The sequence below is a fragment of the Haplochromis burtoni genome, unplaced genomic scaffold (assembly GCF_018398535.1).
Source record: "Haplochromis burtoni strain Fernald_Lab_line unplaced genomic scaffold, NCSU_Asbu1 Contig_289, whole genome shotgun sequence".
Taxonomy (NCBI): Eukaryota; Metazoa; Chordata; class Actinopteri; order Cichliformes; family Cichlidae; genus Haplochromis; species Haplochromis burtoni.
In genome coordinates, this window is record NW_024582650.1 from 741708 (window position 1) to 760005 (window position 18298).

The 18298-nt window shown below is 41.0% G+C and overlaps 1 protein-coding gene across 1 annotated transcript in view; it reads right to left on the bottom strand.

Moving 5' to 3' along the window:
* col4a1 (collagen, type IV, alpha 1) overlaps positions 1–18298 on the bottom strand; it is a 47505-nt gene that overhangs the window by 21389 nt on the left and 7818 nt on the right. The window contains exons 2-10 of the mRNA XM_005948835.3: positions 5366–5419; positions 1874–1963; positions 1407–1451; positions 1213–1257; positions 1059–1121; positions 903–956; positions 455–481; positions 257–331; positions 78–140 (exon numbers count right to left, since the gene is read on the bottom strand). Coding sequence (XP_005948897.1) covers positions 78–140; positions 257–331; positions 455–481; positions 903–956; positions 1059–1121; positions 1213–1257; positions 1407–1451; positions 1874–1963; positions 5366–5419 — 516 coding nt within the window. The remainder of the gene's footprint in view (positions 1–77; positions 141–256; positions 332–454; positions 482–902; positions 957–1058; positions 1122–1212; positions 1258–1406; positions 1452–1873; positions 1964–5365; positions 5420–18298) is intronic.

Genomic DNA, 18298 nt, shown 5'->3' on the forward strand with positions numbered 1-18298 from the left:
GTGCTTCTAATATTTCTTAGAAAGTTAAGTCTTTGAATGGCTTTTTTAAGATGGGCATCACTGCACAGGTTGCTTACTCTGGGTCCTTCATAGCCAGGAGGTCCTGTAGGCCCAATAGGTCCGGGGTTGCCAGTTTGTCCCTGGGAATGAATATTGTGGGAAGAACATTCATTGTATTACTTCAGGCTGTTACTACTTTTATTCAGCGTATATGAACACATGATTGTATGTTCACAAACACATGTGCACTACGCACAGGTCGGCCAGGTGTGCCGGGATATCCTTTCTCTCCTTTCATGGGAACAATTCCCATAAAACCACCGGGGTCACCCTGCAGGAGACAAAATAATTTTATATAGTTGAAAGAATATGTCTTATTGAAAAACTGGATAAACTTTTTGTGTTTGACACATTTACTCATAAGCAAAAACATGAAAAATAAATTTTAGCTCACCTTCATTCCAGGAAGTCCCGGTATTCCCTGAGAAAAGAATGAAAAAGAAATAAATCATCTAGTAATTGTATTTTCTCACAGGGATACTATTTGTATTGAGAAACATTACTTTGTTGATTTTTTGTCATTTTTATTTTTATTTAATTTTTTGCTGCCTTGTAGATTATTTGTAACTCGAAACTAATGCTTAGATTGTTTCTATCGTATTCCAGTTAGGGTCACGGGGGCAGGATTCTGAGCCCAAACGGCCACTTCTTCCAGCTAATCCAAGTCATTCCCAAGCCAGTCAAGATATATAACATCTCCTGGGTCTGCCCTGGAATACTTCAACTCGTGAATATCCAAGAACCACCTCAGCTGGCTTTATTTTTCAATCAAAATAAATCTGGTTTTTCCTAGAAAAATTTCTAGTTTTCACTATCTATGGAGGCCGATCGTCAGTGCTTACAGGTATCCCTTGAGGACCAGGAAAACCTGAAGTTCCATCTCTTCCTCTTTCTCCCTGAAACAGAAACACAGCAAAGCCAGAAAGCACAAGTAGGGTGAAAATAATGTGACAAATACACAAGTGTGTGAAAAGTATTTAAGTATATAAATGGCATACTTTTGTCCCATTGCATCCTGGGATACCTGGCGCACCGGGTGGACCATCATGTCCATTGATGCCCTATGAATGGAGGTGCAGAAACAGACAGTTTAAGAGAGTTTGTTTGGCAGCATTCAGAGTGTGAAACAAGAAGCAGATCTAAGCAACTTACTGGAAGTCCTGGGTTGCCTGGGAAACCTGGCAGACCAGGAGGTCCCTGCAAAGTCACAAACATGAGATAGGTTTACCCTCTAGTGACAAGACAACAACTGCAACACGTTCTAAATGTTGGGATGACAACTTTAGAGTGTGCAACTTATACTTGACACCGTATACTTTATACAGTTTTAACGGTTAGTTACTCACTCTGACTCCTTTCAATCCAGGAGCCCCGAACTCACCAACATCTCCCTAAGAGACAAAAAAAATCCCAAAAAACATCACAGTTAAATTAATTAAATAAAAATCTGACTTAAAACCCTTTATGGAATACAAATCTAGTGTTTTTTCTTTCAACTAGGTGATTTATTAGTTAAGCCAAGCCACATTAGGGTTACTTAAGGCTAATAAAGGCATTTACATCAGGTACTAAGCAATCAGCTTATATTATGACAGATAACAATAATTGGTTGGCATATTTAGGATTTTAAGCTTTTCTTTCCCTACATGATTCTGGACTTCATATATTAAGATTTTAACAACACATTTTAAGGATCTTAACTTTTCTCATGCAAAATATAAACATTTTCACATTTCATTTAATACAGCAGCTTAAAACTGGTCATACAAACCAGATGAAGCCTTGAAGTATCTCAGTAAATGTTTGTACTAACCTTGGGGCCCATTGGCCCTGGAGGCCCTTCAGGTCCCTGAGTCCCTGGGAATCCCATATTACCTTGAAGACCAGGATACCCAAGCTCACCCTGTCATGCACACAGTTATAGTAAAAGTTTAACACAAGTGCAAAAAAATACACCTACATATTAACTTTGAATTATTTTCATGCTCAAACTGTTTCAAGAATAGATTCCAAGACATTTTGAAAATTGCATGATTTATCATCATCATCATCATCATCATCATCATCATCATTTATTTGTATAGCACTTTAAGAACAAACCAGGCAGACCATAGTGCTGAACAACACAGATCAAAACAACAACCAAATTAAAAATACCATAAAATCATTACATACAATAAAATAAATAAGAAGGTGCCAGTTTCCTACAGAGTTAAAAGCCAGGGAATAAAAATAGGTTTTCAATCTGGACTTAGGTAGGTAGGTAGGTAGGTAGGTAGAAGCCTGGGGATGCCTGGGGATGCCAGTGTTAAAGACCTGCACTGATGACGCTTGTCTAATTTGGAGGGGAAGGTTATTCCAGAGCATCGGAGCCACAATTGAAAAGGCATGGTCTCCTCTGCATTTCAGCCGCGACTTAGGGACCGACAGCAGCAGCTGCTCAGCTGAACGGAGCGAGCAAGGAAGAACATGTGGCTTCAGCAAATCAGATAAATAGACAGGAGCCAGACCATTTAAAGATTTAAAAACCAATAAAAAGACTTTAAAACGAACCCTAAATTCAATGGGAAGCCAATTATTTGATTTAGCAAATAATAAATACCATAGTCAGTTCAAAGTTAAGTAAAACACACATAAATAAACTCCCTTAAATCCTCACTGAAGATGAAATCAACTAACATAGTTAGTGAGAAGGAGCCAGAGGAAGTACTGGGTTCAAATTCAGCCTGAGGCCTTTCTGTGTGAAGTTTGTATGTTCTCTGGGTACCCTGGCTTCCTCTCACAGTCCAAAGACATGCAGTGGGATAGAATAATGAGCGATTCTAACCTGACTGTTAGTATGAATACGAGCATGAAAGGCTGTCTGTCTCTACGAGGGAGTTATTACATTGTCGTTACATTACGGACAGAAAGTTAAGAGTAGTTGGATACACAGTATTCAGTGTATGGATACACGGTTGTAGTAAAACTATTTTTACGTGTATGATATTTTGAAAAGAAACACAGCCAAAGTAATCAAATTCAAGCGCTTGTGTATATTTAAACCAGTTATTTCAAATGGGAGAGCTTATTTAATGTTATTTAAATAGTAAGAAAGTATATTTTTATTAATATATTTTGCTTTTATATTTAGTAGTTTTATAAGCAGGTTTCAACATGTTCTCTTTGGCAGTGCTTAAATGGACACAGAAATATTACACTATCTGCCACTAGATGGCAGCATTGTTTCATCAGGAAGAGAGAGCCTTCACAGTGGAGAGAGGAGTGAGCAGTGTAGAACAAATAAAAAGGGCACAACCCTCAAACTGTTGTTTTAGCTTTGATTTTCATTCTCTGACCACAGTGAGGAGAAACACTGCCTGCTAAACAATAAGGGTTACCACAGCAACTCCTGTCCCTCATCAGGAAATGATATCAGTGGAAATAAGGCACGCATGAGACTTTGGGAAGACTGTTTGAGGCCTTTCAGCAACTTTCAAACCACAGAGGTGCTTTGAGTCAACAGTGATTGGCCAGACTCCACAGAACACAACAATCAGTACATCTGCTGCCGTCGAGCCAGCTGAATGTTTGGCTACTGTTGATGTTAGCGTGAGCCTTAAAAGGCCAGACTGTTGCGCTAAGAGGATTGATAACATTGCAGTCCTCTGATAAAACCGAGCCAACAGTTTACATGTACGCTCACGCAGCACAAGCTGCACTGAAAAGAAAACAAAGTCTAGGCTACCTGTAGATATTATTTTAGTTGTTTTTAAATGCTTTAAGGTGCTGAACTGGATCACATAGTTCAATTGAATAAGAGTCCAAAAGATATTTTTATTCTCTTTTCCTTTCTTCTGGAGAAAGAGGGTGTGTGTCGGGATTAACGTTAGCATGCAAGTAAGGTATCTATTTATAAATCACAGACACAAATAATGTTAAATTTGGATATTTGGATTTGGCTCCAAGTGAAATACCTGCTAGTAGGCTGACTTTGTTGATTACTTTGGTCATTCACATTGGCAACAGTGCTCTGTGTAGAGTTTGCATGTGCTCCCTGTGCCTGTATGCGTTTTTTTTTTCCAGAGGCTTCATCCCACAATCCAAAAACGTGCATGTTACGTTGCTCGCTGATTGATTGGTGGTCTAAACATTAGTTTAAATGGTTTTGTGTCTCTACGTAATAGCCCTGTGATGGCCAGCCAGTTTGTCCAGGGTGTATTCTGCCTTTCACCCTCCATCAGCAGGGATAAGCACCAGCGCCCATGCAACCCTGATTTGATTAAGCTGATTCTTGAGTCAATGGAGGGAAATTTTAAGGTCAGTTTGCTATTTATATTTGAGACTTTCCTTACTAGTTAATTAAGGTGAGAGAAAATTAAGTCTAAGAAAATCTTTATTGAGAGGAAAAACTACACTCACTGGCCACTTTATCAGTTACACCTTGCTTGTACTGGGTTAGACCATTATATGCCTTTAGAGGTGCTTTAATTCTTCATGGCATACATTTAACAAGGTGCAGGAAACATTCCTCAGAGATTTTGGTCCATATTGACACGACAACATTACACAGTTGCTGCAGATGTGATTGTGAATCTCGCATTGCACCACATCCCAAAGGTGCAATATCAGATTTAGACCTGGTTACTGTGGAGGCAATTTGAGCGTCATGAACTCATTTTCATGTTCAAGAAACCAGTTGAAGATGGATGAACATGGTCAAGAGCTCGGTTTGAACTTCAGCAGCTCATGTTGACCATGTCTGCGTGCCCAAATGCACTGAGTTACTGCTGTTATTTCCATTAATGAGCAGGTGAACATGCGTACCTAACAAAGTGGCTGGTCAGTACATGTAATTACTAAAAAAATAACCCTGCCCAACACAGCTAATACAACTTTTTCATGTTTCCGGTCCATGATTAACACTAATACCGGAGCACTGACAGCTTTAAGGTTCACAGCCAGATTATGGCTGGTGTCCCCACCACTTGTGTTTCTGCAACTCAAGGCCCTCATCCGTCTGATGGGAATAAGACCTTCAGGCCAGCTGTGTGTCTGGACATGCTCTAATTCAAACTGCTCTTGTTTCCCATCCTGGTCTTTGCTCCGTGACTGAACCTACTGCACTCCAGCTCCAGTTTGTCCCTCTGAGCTGACCCCATTGAAATGTAAAAGAGGCTTTTGTTTCTATTTGCTGTCAAATTACTGCATCTGTAAATGGAAACTGACATCCAAATGAATCACATCAAGTGAAAAGGAAAAGTGAGCAACGGTATTTAAATGTTTATAGACAGAGATAAATGAAAAATCCAATAACAAATCTTACCTTTGCTCCTTTCACACCGCTGCAGTCACATTTTCCACATGATGCACCACAGCCCTGAGGATGAGGAGAAACATAAAAACAAACGACCCGTAACTTAGAGGAAAAATCACTTAGAAATGCATGTTTGTGAAACTGGGTTTAGGTGGATCTTTTCTGGCCACTGGGGGTGGGAAACAAGAAATCTGGCCATTTTAAGATGTCTCAGCTGTGCTCTCCTTTTATTTAAAATATATAAACAGTCACATGTATTCACAAGCTAGTTCCTAGCTCCGCTGTTTGGTTTGTGCCGTAGATTTGATTATGCTGAAATCAACCGCCAGCTGTGTCTCCTAACTGTAAAGGCCTCAAAACCCACAATTTAGCTGAAAGATGCCAAAAGGACTCACAGAATTAAAGACTTGTGCAGATTTGACCATAAATTATCTGCAGTTTAAAAAAAAAAAATGCGACTTCACTTTTAACTAGTGAAAGAAGTTGGTTGTAGCAGGTTTAAATGTACTGATGATACTCCTGACATTGAAGGAAGGTCGGGTTTCTTTTAAGCCACATCAAGGATTCAACGAGTAGCTTTGTAGAACTATTTGCTGGCAGTGGGACATCAATGCAGCTGGCTTCGGCCCTCCATCCCCCATGCTTCCTCTTCTCGGGGGTCTCCAGAGGCCAGAGCCTGGGAACTGGCCTGCACTGCCTTGGCTCTGTCTTTCACTTCTCCTCTCTTCCTTCTTTTCCCATCTTCCAGCTGTTGCTAGACTCACATGTAAGGCGCTCAGCCAAAAGCCTGTCAGGGCTTTGGACCAGCTCTGGAGACTTGGGCAGACACTCCACAGCTACTCTGCTTCCATGCATTTCTGTCTGTCTCTCGCAGTCACAACAAATAAATAGCTCTATTGCCATTTACAGTACAACTTTGTCAGCCCAACATTAAATACCTGAGTCATGTCTAATCCTCTATTTACTGATATCAAATTCAGCCATTTGTCTGAATCATTTCACTTTAAATCAATAAGTGGCTCAAAGAATGACGGGGAACAACAGCGACTGTTTTCAGCACTATAAGCCCACACCCTTCCACAGTGCACTTGTTCTCCTCTGCCTGCAGCGCATTACATGTGTGGCCTGCAGTTTCCCACTACTTTGCTGTAAAACAACTCCCCCTAAGCCCGTCTCACTTCACCACCTCTGTTTGCTGAAAAGTTTTCTGCAACACCGCAGGAGAACGTAACGAACACCTGCTTTAGATCAGATTAGTGTCATAAGACAAACATGGGAAAAGAATATTGACTCTTAGGGAGATGAACATGTGGGTTTTATTATGGCAAATGTGCTGGCTCGCACGAATAAGAGCTTCTAGTGTTTATATTAATATGATTTAATTTTTTTATTTTTGGGGATTTCAACAAGGAAGTTGAGGCATGCTAATGGAGTGGCTGGATACACTTGCAAATTGTCAGCACTGCTGACCACAGCTGTTTGTGGGTATGTGTTGTCTCATTCACCTGCTTCTCTCAGTCTGTCTCAGAATTGCTCTTTGTCTGCTGTTTTTAAGACACAACTACTTTTGGAGTCATCACCAGGAAACCCAAGCTTCAAACCACAACACAAAAACCAGTGACCAACACCGCCCTATGATATCCACCGCTGCATCTCCAAACACAGCACTGGGATATGCGGGTAGATAAAAGTGGTGAGTCTTTGCTTTCTCGGGCTTGTTTTCCTTCTACGCCCATTATGCATCATCATTAACCCAAACATCAGATGGGAATGATGGGAGAAAGACCCAACTGACATCAGGAAAAAAAGAGTGCCTTTTAATGACCTAAACAGAGATAGCACACATGTCTGATTTGTCTGGGCCTTAGAGGGAAGAGGGATCCTTCAAGGACCTTATCATAAATCCTCAGCTATACATCATAATGAGGGTTCTGGTTATCGAGCTGGACCACAAGGTAGAAATCAAAACACAGAACTTGCGCAAAAAATATGAGATGAAATAAACATACAAACTGCAGTGGAATAGTAACAATAATACTTAAAAAACTTTATTCTCTTATATATTTTTATTTACTTAATTCTCTTAATTGTAAATGGCCTGTATTTGTATAGCGCTTTACAGTCCCTAAGGACCCCAAAGCGCTTTACACACTCAGTCATCCACGCATTCACTCACACATTCACACACTGGTGATGGCAAGCTACATTGTAGCCACAGCCACCCTGGGGCGCACTGACAGAGGCGAGGCTGCCGGACACTGGCGCCACCGGGCCCTCTGACCACCACCAGTAGGCAATGGGTGAAGTGTCTTACCCAAGGACACTACGACCGAGACTGTCCAAGCCGGGGCTCGAACCGGCAACCTTCCGATTACAAGACGAACTGCCAACACTTGAGCCACGATCGCCCCATTTTAATTGTATTCTTTTTTAAAGATGAAGCATCACTAACCAAAGGGGGACATCACAGTCACATCACAGTATACATTCATCTTTCATATTCAGACATTATAGGGATGCATTAGGCCAATCACCAGATAGATAGTGACATGAAATCAGACCGTAAACAAACAGATTGCTGCTTTGTTCAAGCCAAAAACTCTTTTTGCTTGAAATGCTGTTTATACTCTTCAGGCAAATGACCAAGGCTGTGAGTCTTTGCTTAGCAGTTTCCAAGGCCTCAGGTTACTTGCTGTACTACTTTTGTCCATCACACCTTTTTGCAGCAAACTTCCCTCCGTGCAACACTGATCTTAGCCTCTAGTCTTCTTCTCCATGGAGGGTACAGCTCCTTGTGGCTGTTCATCTCATAGCCAAGCATCTCTGTGATCACTGCTGCTGTGGTGTAGATGAACTGATTAGTCTTGGTGATGATTGCAGTAGGAATTTCCGTAATGCTGTATTCACATCTTCTAGTAGACCTTCAGGGGGTACTTCATGTAGTCTTGGTAATCAGCCAGGGTCCAGGTTTCCAGCTTCACCATGATCCTGTCTTTCAGGTCAGCTGCTGTAGAAGTCAATGGACCTTCAGTCATACTTGGGGCTTGGTACCCAATCTCTGGTGGGGGTCATGGTATCTCCTCCCTGACCTGACATCCTGGCTACCTGTTGCCGTAGCATTTGTGTTGTACTTCATCCATCTCCAGCAGTTGCTTCTTCTGAGCTACTAATTGTTTCGCTGTCAATCTGGATGTTGGGTATCGAACATTCCAACAGTCCCACATCCTCTTCATGTAATCCTTTCCACTGGGGTTAGTTGCATAGTAGCATTCCAGCAGCAGCCTCTCATCCCTCACCCACTTATGCCTTCTTGTTGCAGTAGCCCGCTTCTCATCAGCGTGTCCTGGTTCCTCAACACCTTGGACCTTGTTAATCTGGGGAACATCTGAGCCGGAACGGCTTCAATTATCGCTCTCTCAGTCATATATATTTGTCGATATTTGTAATTTTGAGTGACCAAAAACTGACCAAATAAACACTGAAGATTGTGTTACTCTGCAGAGAGAGCACGATCTTTCGCAGAAGGTGAGTGAGGTGTTAATGTTCACTGTCAAAATCCAGCGTTGGACAAGAAACGTCTGAGATTCTTTGCAGCAGACAGCCTCACGTGTCTCTGGACTCGTGTTTATGTCGTTGCTAAGCCTGGATGCCAGGTGTGAATGTGTCCAGACTGTGAAAAATCAATATGATGTGCCCTGGCAGATTGTGTATGTTTACTGGGCAAAGCACAAACTGGAGCCTTCTCATAACTCCATCAATGTGACAAATTGTTTGTAATTGTTTACTGAAGTTGGAGCAAGCAAAGAAACACGGATTTTTAACATCTTTAAGAAGGATGGAGTGGATCCAAGTAAAAGATTTCTTCCGTGGTACACTTAGTCACGTTCACAAGCTTAGGTATCCACGGTGTTACGTGTCATAGGTTCGAGGGAACACATTGTGCCAACCCTCTTCCCAGAAGGCCTAACTTTTTGACAGCACTTGCTCGATATGTCTGACATCATTACATACGCAAGCGAGAGACACTGAGACAAACCTGTGAGAGAGGAAGTGATGAGTAATGTTTGCTTTAGAGATTAAAAGCCTCTGTGAGGATGTCGCTCCGGAGATCCTGACAATAACACAAACTCTCTCAATGTAAACCAGAGAGCAGCCAAAAAAAGAACAGCAAATGTAGCAAAGCACAAATTGTTAAAAGATAGACTCCAAGCATCAGACTTTTACATTTCTTACCACCACCAGGTTCATTTTCACCAGGGGCTGCCTCTGTCTCCTTTATCAGAATTTTTTTTTGCATGTTGGCATAAAAGATTTGAACATCAGACCCGTAAGCTATCATTTGACACACTCCATTTCTTAGGTTCTCTTAGGCTTCTGATCTTATCTCACAAATGTCCTCAGGAGACAGCTTAAAGAGATTTTTTTTACATGTGCTGATTGCGTGATACAATCTGAAATTGCACATTCAAACAGCAAACTTTGATCTCTGGCTGTTATTTTATTTTGCTGCTAGTGTTTTGTGTAGATTTGTGCTGCACTGATGTTGAAATCTTTACTGAATCGCTCAGTAAAATAATCTGCCATCTGAGAAAAGAATTTCATAACTTTTCCACAACCAATCAGTGCAGCACGCTGTCTTAACCATGCTGCATTGAAATGCATTCCTGACCGCACGTTTTTCATAAAACACTCCCATACAGACTCCATACAAACGTCTTCACTCAGCATTAAACAAAGGATAAACAATGAGGGAAAGAAGCTGTAGTTTTAAGGTTTGGTTTGCACAGTTAGAGTCGTCCGGCTTTCCTCTGTGGCTTTGCGATTCAGAACCTCAGCTCCTCTTTCCAAAGTGGGCATATCCACATCCAGCTTCCAAACACAACAAGTGCACCTCATGTGTATAAGTTTTAACCAATGTTTGCACAAATCTTGTGAGCTGAACTTTTTTAGTGTTTTTGAAGGGAGCAGTACTGGCTATTACCTCATGAGGGCAGAAAAATTCCCATCGCTGCAGTGCTCCACACTGACTATACATTTACAACAGCTGTAACAGTTTCACTGCACGCCTCGCTCCATGTTAAGGGGAGCTGAAGATCACAGAAACATCTGGTCAGTGTCATCTGCAGATCTTCTTTTTAAAACGACGTGACATTCCCAGCACATTCCTTTCATAACATCCCACCCCCAGGATATTCTGGTGGGGGGTGAATGCTGCAGTCTGTAGGCAGTTTTGGTGCCCCCCTCCCACACACACACACACACACACACACTTTCTTTTTTTTTTTTAAATAACGCAAACAATTAATTCTAACAAAGCCCCAACAGTAGGATAAACTTAATAGCTATCATACAGCATCAAAATAAACAAACAGCTTACACACATCTGTCCTTTTGACCACGAGTTAAGGTTTTTAACCAAAGTCATGCACAAATGCCCTGGGAGCTCACATCAAGACATCAACTATGTGGTGAAAGTCTGCAGTTTGTTTTTTTGTTTGTTTTTTCGTTTTTTCAGAACAAAAAACACAAGAAAAACACAAGTTCAGCAGCGTGACAGGAGTTATTGCCCCTTGGTTATCTCCCCGGCTACGGGGGGAGCAGAGAGGAGCCTTCCTTCCACATTGATATGGATTTCACTGAGGGGCAAAGCTGATAACTCGGCAGGACAATTTGCTGTTCCTCACATAAACTTTATCCAATGTGGTTGTCGCACTATTCCTGTCATCAGTTGCACATATAGTCCTTCACTTGAGTCGCATTTGGCATGCTGTGATAAACAAAAACCCTAAAATCTCTGCGAGAGTGCCACTATCTCCCCTGAGTCAGTTGTTTTGCAGCTGGAAATGGAAACTGCTGCACTTCTCAGCTATTTTAACCTAAACACCAGATTCAGCATGTGAGGTGAGTCATGCTGTTGCATCACTTTGCTTTGTATTTATATTCTCAACTGTGTTTTGGGCGTTTTATTCAACTGTTTGGGTTTTGGCTCCGCTAATTACTCGTAATCGCATCCAATGAGATGATCTGGCTTTGTGTCACAACCGTAAATATTATGCAACATAGTGAAGATGTTAACATATCGAGCAACCTTCACATAAACAGCTGAGAATTTTCTTTCGTGAAGTAACTAAAATAAAGTTTTGCAAGATCCCCCCCCCCCCCCCCCCTTCGGTGTGCTGAAAGTGCGTCCACAGGCATTCCTCATTATGAGCCATCAAACAGGATCCTCCTCTGTTTCAGTCAATTTAGCAAAGTGGCATCAATGTTTAACCTGTGTAACCCAATAAAGAGATGCTCATGACACTAAACCACAGATCATTGCTTCCATACGGAGACAATTAGGATAGATTTACTCCATAAATGTTAGAAGGAGCCCACTTGGCAGCAGGGCTCGTTAGGCAGTGCTAAATGAGACAGTTATGGAGCACAGAGCGTTACAGTCAGCACAACACTCTGGGCACAGCTGATTTTGATGTCTAGATAACCGCACAAAATTAGCATCTCTGTGGTGCCAACTCGTCTTTCTCGTGGTTTTACTTATTTGTGTAGGTGCCCTTGTCCACAAAGGTGCTCGTCCTCTCAGCATTCCTCACGCTGAAAAATGAGGGAGAGAAATATAAAGCCAAAAAAACCTGAAATATTAAAAGAGATGAGCGGAGGAGGATTGATAAGCTTTTTCAGCATGTGCTCGGTTTGAAGCGTGCTCCTCTAACATTCCTGGCCTTCTCTGGTACTGAGTCAAGGATGGGAGAATAGAAGTGGAGGAGGGGAAATTTCTATCTTACTGCCATACTTGGAAGACGAGGCTCCTGGTGCAACCCGCTCTGTAAACAAGCGTGTCTGTGTGAGAGACAGCAATACGCGCACCAACTGAAAGAGCTTTTTTTTTTTCTAATTTAAATATCAAAAATCATGTTTAATTCATAAAATGTTTGGAAACACTTTTAAAATTTGTATTTTTTTATTTATTTATTTTTGCTTTAAAGCAAATTGTGAAAGACATTTAGCCACAGTAATAACATTCAGCTACAAATAAAGTATACCCAGGCTAAAGCAAAAGAAAGTTAGCTTAGCTTTGTGAGCCAGTTTAGGAAGGGGAAACATCTGGCTCAGTCAAAAAAGAAATCAATAAACAAACCTTCGTTCCAATTACCTTCCCTTATTCAATTCAAGGTTGTAGGGGACTGTCACCTAACCCAGCTGTCATACAGTGAAAGGCAGGCTCCACCCTGACTGGTCTCTCACTGGACTATCATGATGACTTTGCACTCTGAGGGGAGTATTCAGAAAAACACACACAGACACAAGGAGAACATGCAAAGTCCAACAGTGAGGCATCTGCATCAGCCCAGGAACATTCTTTCTGTGAGGCCACAGCTGCTGTACCACCATGCCATGCCAACCTAATAATGTATTTATTTGATGAATTTGAAGGAAAAAAAAAACCTTGACAAAACAGTCCAAATCTACTTTTCCTCTTGTTTTGTATTGTTACGTTATCAGATGAGCTTAATTTATGACTACATCTTAAATAAGAGTCATACTTGGAGATATGTTATATGTACGTTCTGCAATAAAACAAACAAAGGTTTCTGTTTCCTGTATTTAAAGACTCCCGCGGCGCTTATTAGCCGATACCAGCCTGATGTAAAGCATGTCCTGTTCTGGCCACAGGGAGCAGGTATTCATCTGTACCAGAGAACCAGCTCAAGGCTTCTGTAACTGAAAGCAGATGCATCTGCAGAGACTAGTTCACACACATACACACACATGAACTCAATCATGCCCGCACAAAAAGCCAAATGAATTAGCCTGTTAGAAACATACACACATGCAATGGATGTAAACAAAATGAGAAACAGACGCAGGAAAATCTGTGAAATCGGAAACCTTGGCAAACATGATATCACATGCCTGAGCTTGCTGGGAAGAGCTGAACAAAAATGCATGAAAATGACTTAACACTCAAGTCTCTGCTAAAAAGCACACAGGCAAACACAAATGTATAAACAAACATTAACCTGCACACCAGTCAGTTGTTACTCTGCTGATGCATGAGCATGTGTGGCCAAGGTTAGTTTGGGAGCAAAGATGTGTATGTTTTATAGTAAAGCATCTCTGTCCCAGAGTATCACTTTAACTCCAGCATCCTAACAAAGACACACCTCATGCTATGGAGCCTCAGAAATTGAACATGTAAGCACACATAAAACATGCATTATTAACACTGTGCAGTCCATTTGACCGGTCCAGCACCAGCCATATGGAGGCCATCCAGGAACTGTCACACGCAAAATTAACTCAGCAAATGGGAAAATTGCTTTATACAATTTGTCAGGCTTTGCTGTGTCCCAAAAAGTTGTGTGTGTGTGTGTGTGTGTGTGTGTGTGTGTGTGTGTGTGTGTGTGTGTGTGTGTGTGTGTGTGTGTGTGTGTGTGCCTGTGTACATGTGGATTTGAGTTGTACAAGTTTGTGTTGATCACTCCCTGCACATGTTGAGAAATCACAAAGTCCTTTTTGATAGTTTTATGAATTAGACTAAAGCCAAAAAAGCCATGAGGTCTACTACTTCATTTAAACAATGTCATAAATCACTGCAGTGCTTTACTTATCATTTCCAACTCAGACTCAGCGGGTCACCTTTCACTCAACTTCAGATCTTAATGCTTCCAACACATCCTATCCCATATTCCTGCCGTAGATTACAAAGAGTTGCTGACCTCTTTTAATCAGCTAGTCGACAGGCCTTCCATCTTGACCTGTCACATGACCCAGACAGCAACACCCAAATGACCTGTAACCTCTGCTCAGACCATTAGTGGGGGATTTAGAAGCCCAAACAAGACTTCCATACAAAGGTCATCTTGATAAATCAGCTCTTCCTCAGTGTTAGAGTATGCGAATGGAGATGTGAATGTGGATCAAATGTTACCTTGTTAGCAAATTAAATCAGATTCCTACTAATCTCCTTCAGAGGGGACTTTCCTGCTCTAACTACCGAACAAACACACATACACACTCCACCTCTGCCCACAAGCGGGCTCTTTGTTGAGCAAAGAGGACACTTTTAACACTCAAATGCAAAAGATTATGTGGCATGCTCATAAAAAAAATGTAGCCTGAGAAATCAGAACTCTGGCAAGCTAACTGTGAGATCTTGTTGCAGTTTTCTCATCTCTGCCTGTGGGAGAGAAATGTGTTTATGGCTGCTATGCAGAGCTCTGTTCACGTGCCCACACATCACTTGTCTTGGCAGTTATTGTTCCACGCACAAGTTAACAAAATAAATTCCTCTACAATCCCACAGGAATGAATATGGTCACAAACATCAAATCAAAAGCTGCACTTCTTTTCTTGCTTCCTCCTAAATCAGTTTGACGTGTCTGTGCCCTGGAAGTGAAATATGACAATCTACAAAAACAGAGTTTAAACATTGTGTCCAGCAAATCTGCTTTTGATGCAATCAGAGGAAGAAACTGGTCATAAGGCGGTGATGAAGGGGTGGCAACAATGACTTTTTTTAAGGCGTTTGTATTCTTTGAAAAGGGGCCAATTCTGTTCATGCTCACTTCAACTCTGCCTGCCTCCTCTGTGAATGTGCAGCGCTGGACACCGGATATAGGCTTTGGGAAGCCATTCTTTCTCAAAGGAGGAAGGCCTCTTCCTTGCCTTTTATGCTCACAAAGACAAGAAGGGGTTGGGTCAGCATTACTTGTCTCTCAAGAGTGCTCTGGTATCTGGGAATAACGTCAGGACATGAGGACAAGCAATGACCCCTGTGACTTAAGTTTCACTGGTTTCGTTCTCAGCCTGGAACATTCTCACACAAATTAGCACGCGTAAAGAACAATGAAAGAAATCATCACAGCCTATTAGCTTTTAAAGTCTTCTTTGTGAAGATCTACCTTATAGGCACAGCAGTTCTATGAGCTAACATTAGCTACAGAGGTGATATTGAGCTTGCTTGCTTTTTGTTGTTTTTTTAAAGTGGATGCTTTTTCAGACTTCCTGAAGGTCAAGTTGTTCTTTGGTCGTCGGCTCTTTTTCACGCATTTTCAGTCCTGTCCTTGTACCCAATCATCTTCTCAAAATTGATCTTGTCAAGACTGACACAAAAAGATTTTGATCCATCATGTGATACCACCTGGATGACAATGATCCCAAACACACTGCCAATGCAGTAAAAACGCAATGATACACTGTCAGTCATGGATTGGGCTCCCCAGAGCCCGGACCCTGACATTATTGAAGCAGTGTGGGATCGTTTGGGAACAGAATGTAACAAAAGGTGTCCAACATCCAAAGAACAGCTCTGAATGTCCTTCAAAAAGTCTGGAAATCTATTCATGAAGACTATTTAAAGAAAGACTTAAATAAATGAAAAGAAAGCTTGCCTAAGTGAGTTAGACTTTGTTGAGGAAATAAGGTGGTCATACCAAATATTGACTTTAGAGCTCATTACTCATGTACAAACTCTGTCTGCTTGTAGTTCCATGCATGGTTGTCAATTTCAGTAAATCACTCCACCTACTTCCCACTTTCCAAGTGAAATATAAAGAAATGAGAACAATATATTAGACTGTAAAACTGCATATTAGAATGAAAATATCTTTTCGATTTAAGAGCTTATGCTTACTGGTGGAGTAACCATTACTGAAGCATAAAAATATTTTGGTAATTACCAATACTGTTAATTTAGAGCAGCTGTGGCATAAACCTTACATCAGATGATGGTCTAATACATTTATTAAGCATTGAAATATTAGGCCAAAATATTAGGCTTGAATAGTATCAGCATGCCAAATACTGTAGAGTGCAAATCAACCATATGTTGGAATTATGGGGAAGTTTTCTCCCTTGTAAGAAGTGCCTATTAATAATAATAATAATATTCGGAAAACCTGAATGGAGCATGTACAGCTCTAAGGTCTGTTTCACACAGGCATTTCTATTTGTGCAGTACGTGAAGCTGCACAACTTGAGTGTAAGAAGAAGAGGAAATTCCAAGGACAAGAGAAAGAAAGCCTTTATTATTGTACTTCACAAACTAATGAAGGCCTAATTGAGCCCTTCAGGCCCATTATCATACCACACTATTCATCTGATAGCCAGCTAATTGAGAGAGTTTCTCTCTATTGTTCTCCTACATCCGTGCCAATCCTTATCTTCCATAACGTCATTACATCCCTACTGTTTGAACATATGGTGAGATTACAGCTTACAGATTACACCCCTCTGAGGCTTTAAAGATGCAGAACCCCGGCGACAGATCTGACCTCATATCTGTTAAAAATGCCTTAAACTGCCCCTACGCATTGAAAGACTGGCATGTCTCATCTTCTGCTGTGAACCATATCATGAGACCTCCTTAGCTTGTTTGCTACTCAATTTTATCTGATTAAGGCCTTTTCTGGAAAGCTTCAGGAGGATGACCTCTTGTTGTCCAGCAATATGTCAGAGCTCAAGCATCTGCAGCCACATAAAAGGGCAACACGGGATAACTCATCCGTTCTTCCAGGAAAGGGGTTCAAGGCTCTAAGTATGGATACGGGAGAACTTCGGGTCCTCTGCAGCTGGATCTGCAATTTCTGTCAATCCCCTTTATTGTCATAACTTATAATGAGACAAATATGAGCCATGTGCCTCTCTCATCTGCACCGAGATGCTGGGCTAGATTGCCATCACTCAGTAAATCAGTTACCCCACCAACCATACAAGCTGCTGTTTTCACGTTCTCTTGCTATCGTTCCTAACTCTTATTTGCAGCTCTCAGCAGAGGCCTCTGCTGGGGATTTTCATTGGGCATGGCATCAAAACACTTAACCACAGCAACATGATGCAGTATCAAAGGATGCCTACGTACTGACAAGTGGTGTTTTAGGTATGCTTGCCAGTTTACAAAATAATAAAATTTTAAAACATTTTTTTAAATTATATGAAACTAACAAAAAGACGTTTTAAAACATAATAATAAATTAAACTTAAAATCGATTTAAAAAGTTTTTAATAAAAATAAATTAAGACTATATATTTTTAATGTTTCCAGTGTTGCTTATCTTTCATATTAAGGAGATATTTAACACCCATCATGTTCAAGCAGTATAAAGCAGTATTAAATCTGAATATTGAACAACTAATAAAGAAATTTCAGGTGAAGTTGTAAAGATGAAAGGGGGAAAAACAGCTCTTTGAGTTAACTGTGACAGGCAATTTGTAAAAGGATTTATTGATTGATACTTAAGCACCAAGAGAAGCCCTAAATCCCTTATATCCCTCTGGAGAGGGAAAGTTAGGTTATCAGAGAGTAAACGACAATCTGTACCACGATCCTAACCAGCTGTTGCATGTCTAAGCCCATTTCTATGATTGGACTGCTTATGTTTTGGCAGGTTTTACCACAAGGGGCTTGGTGGTAATTGATTTAACAATGAAACTCAAGATTGGATGGATAAAGAAAATAACACGTTGTCCCAAATCCGGGAGCAACTGGTGTAGAAAACACTACCTATCAAAATCAAAACTAAAATATTTTGCCAAAACCGTATCTGTTATCTGCAACTTTTTACCTCTGCTGAGATTAAAGAGGCTCAGGAACACTCAGTTCTGCACACTGGTATAAAACAAACTGTTCATGTGAGTCAGGTCTGATGGGATCTTTATTTGATTTGGAGGGATTTTTTTATAAGAACAAACATATCCTTTCAGAAATTGGAGTCTTGTTCAGTGAGGTAACGCAAGAAGGTTTTGTTATAAATATATCTGCTGCACACGATGATCATTAAAAACATACACAGCAGATAAGCTGATAGATGTGTATTTATACTAAAAATAAGCACGTGATTAATTTCAAGTGTAACCTCTAACATCATAGCAAGAAGGTCCTGGTTTGAACCCCAGTCAGCGCCTTTCTCTGTGGGACCTGCACGTCCCTCCCGTGCCAGT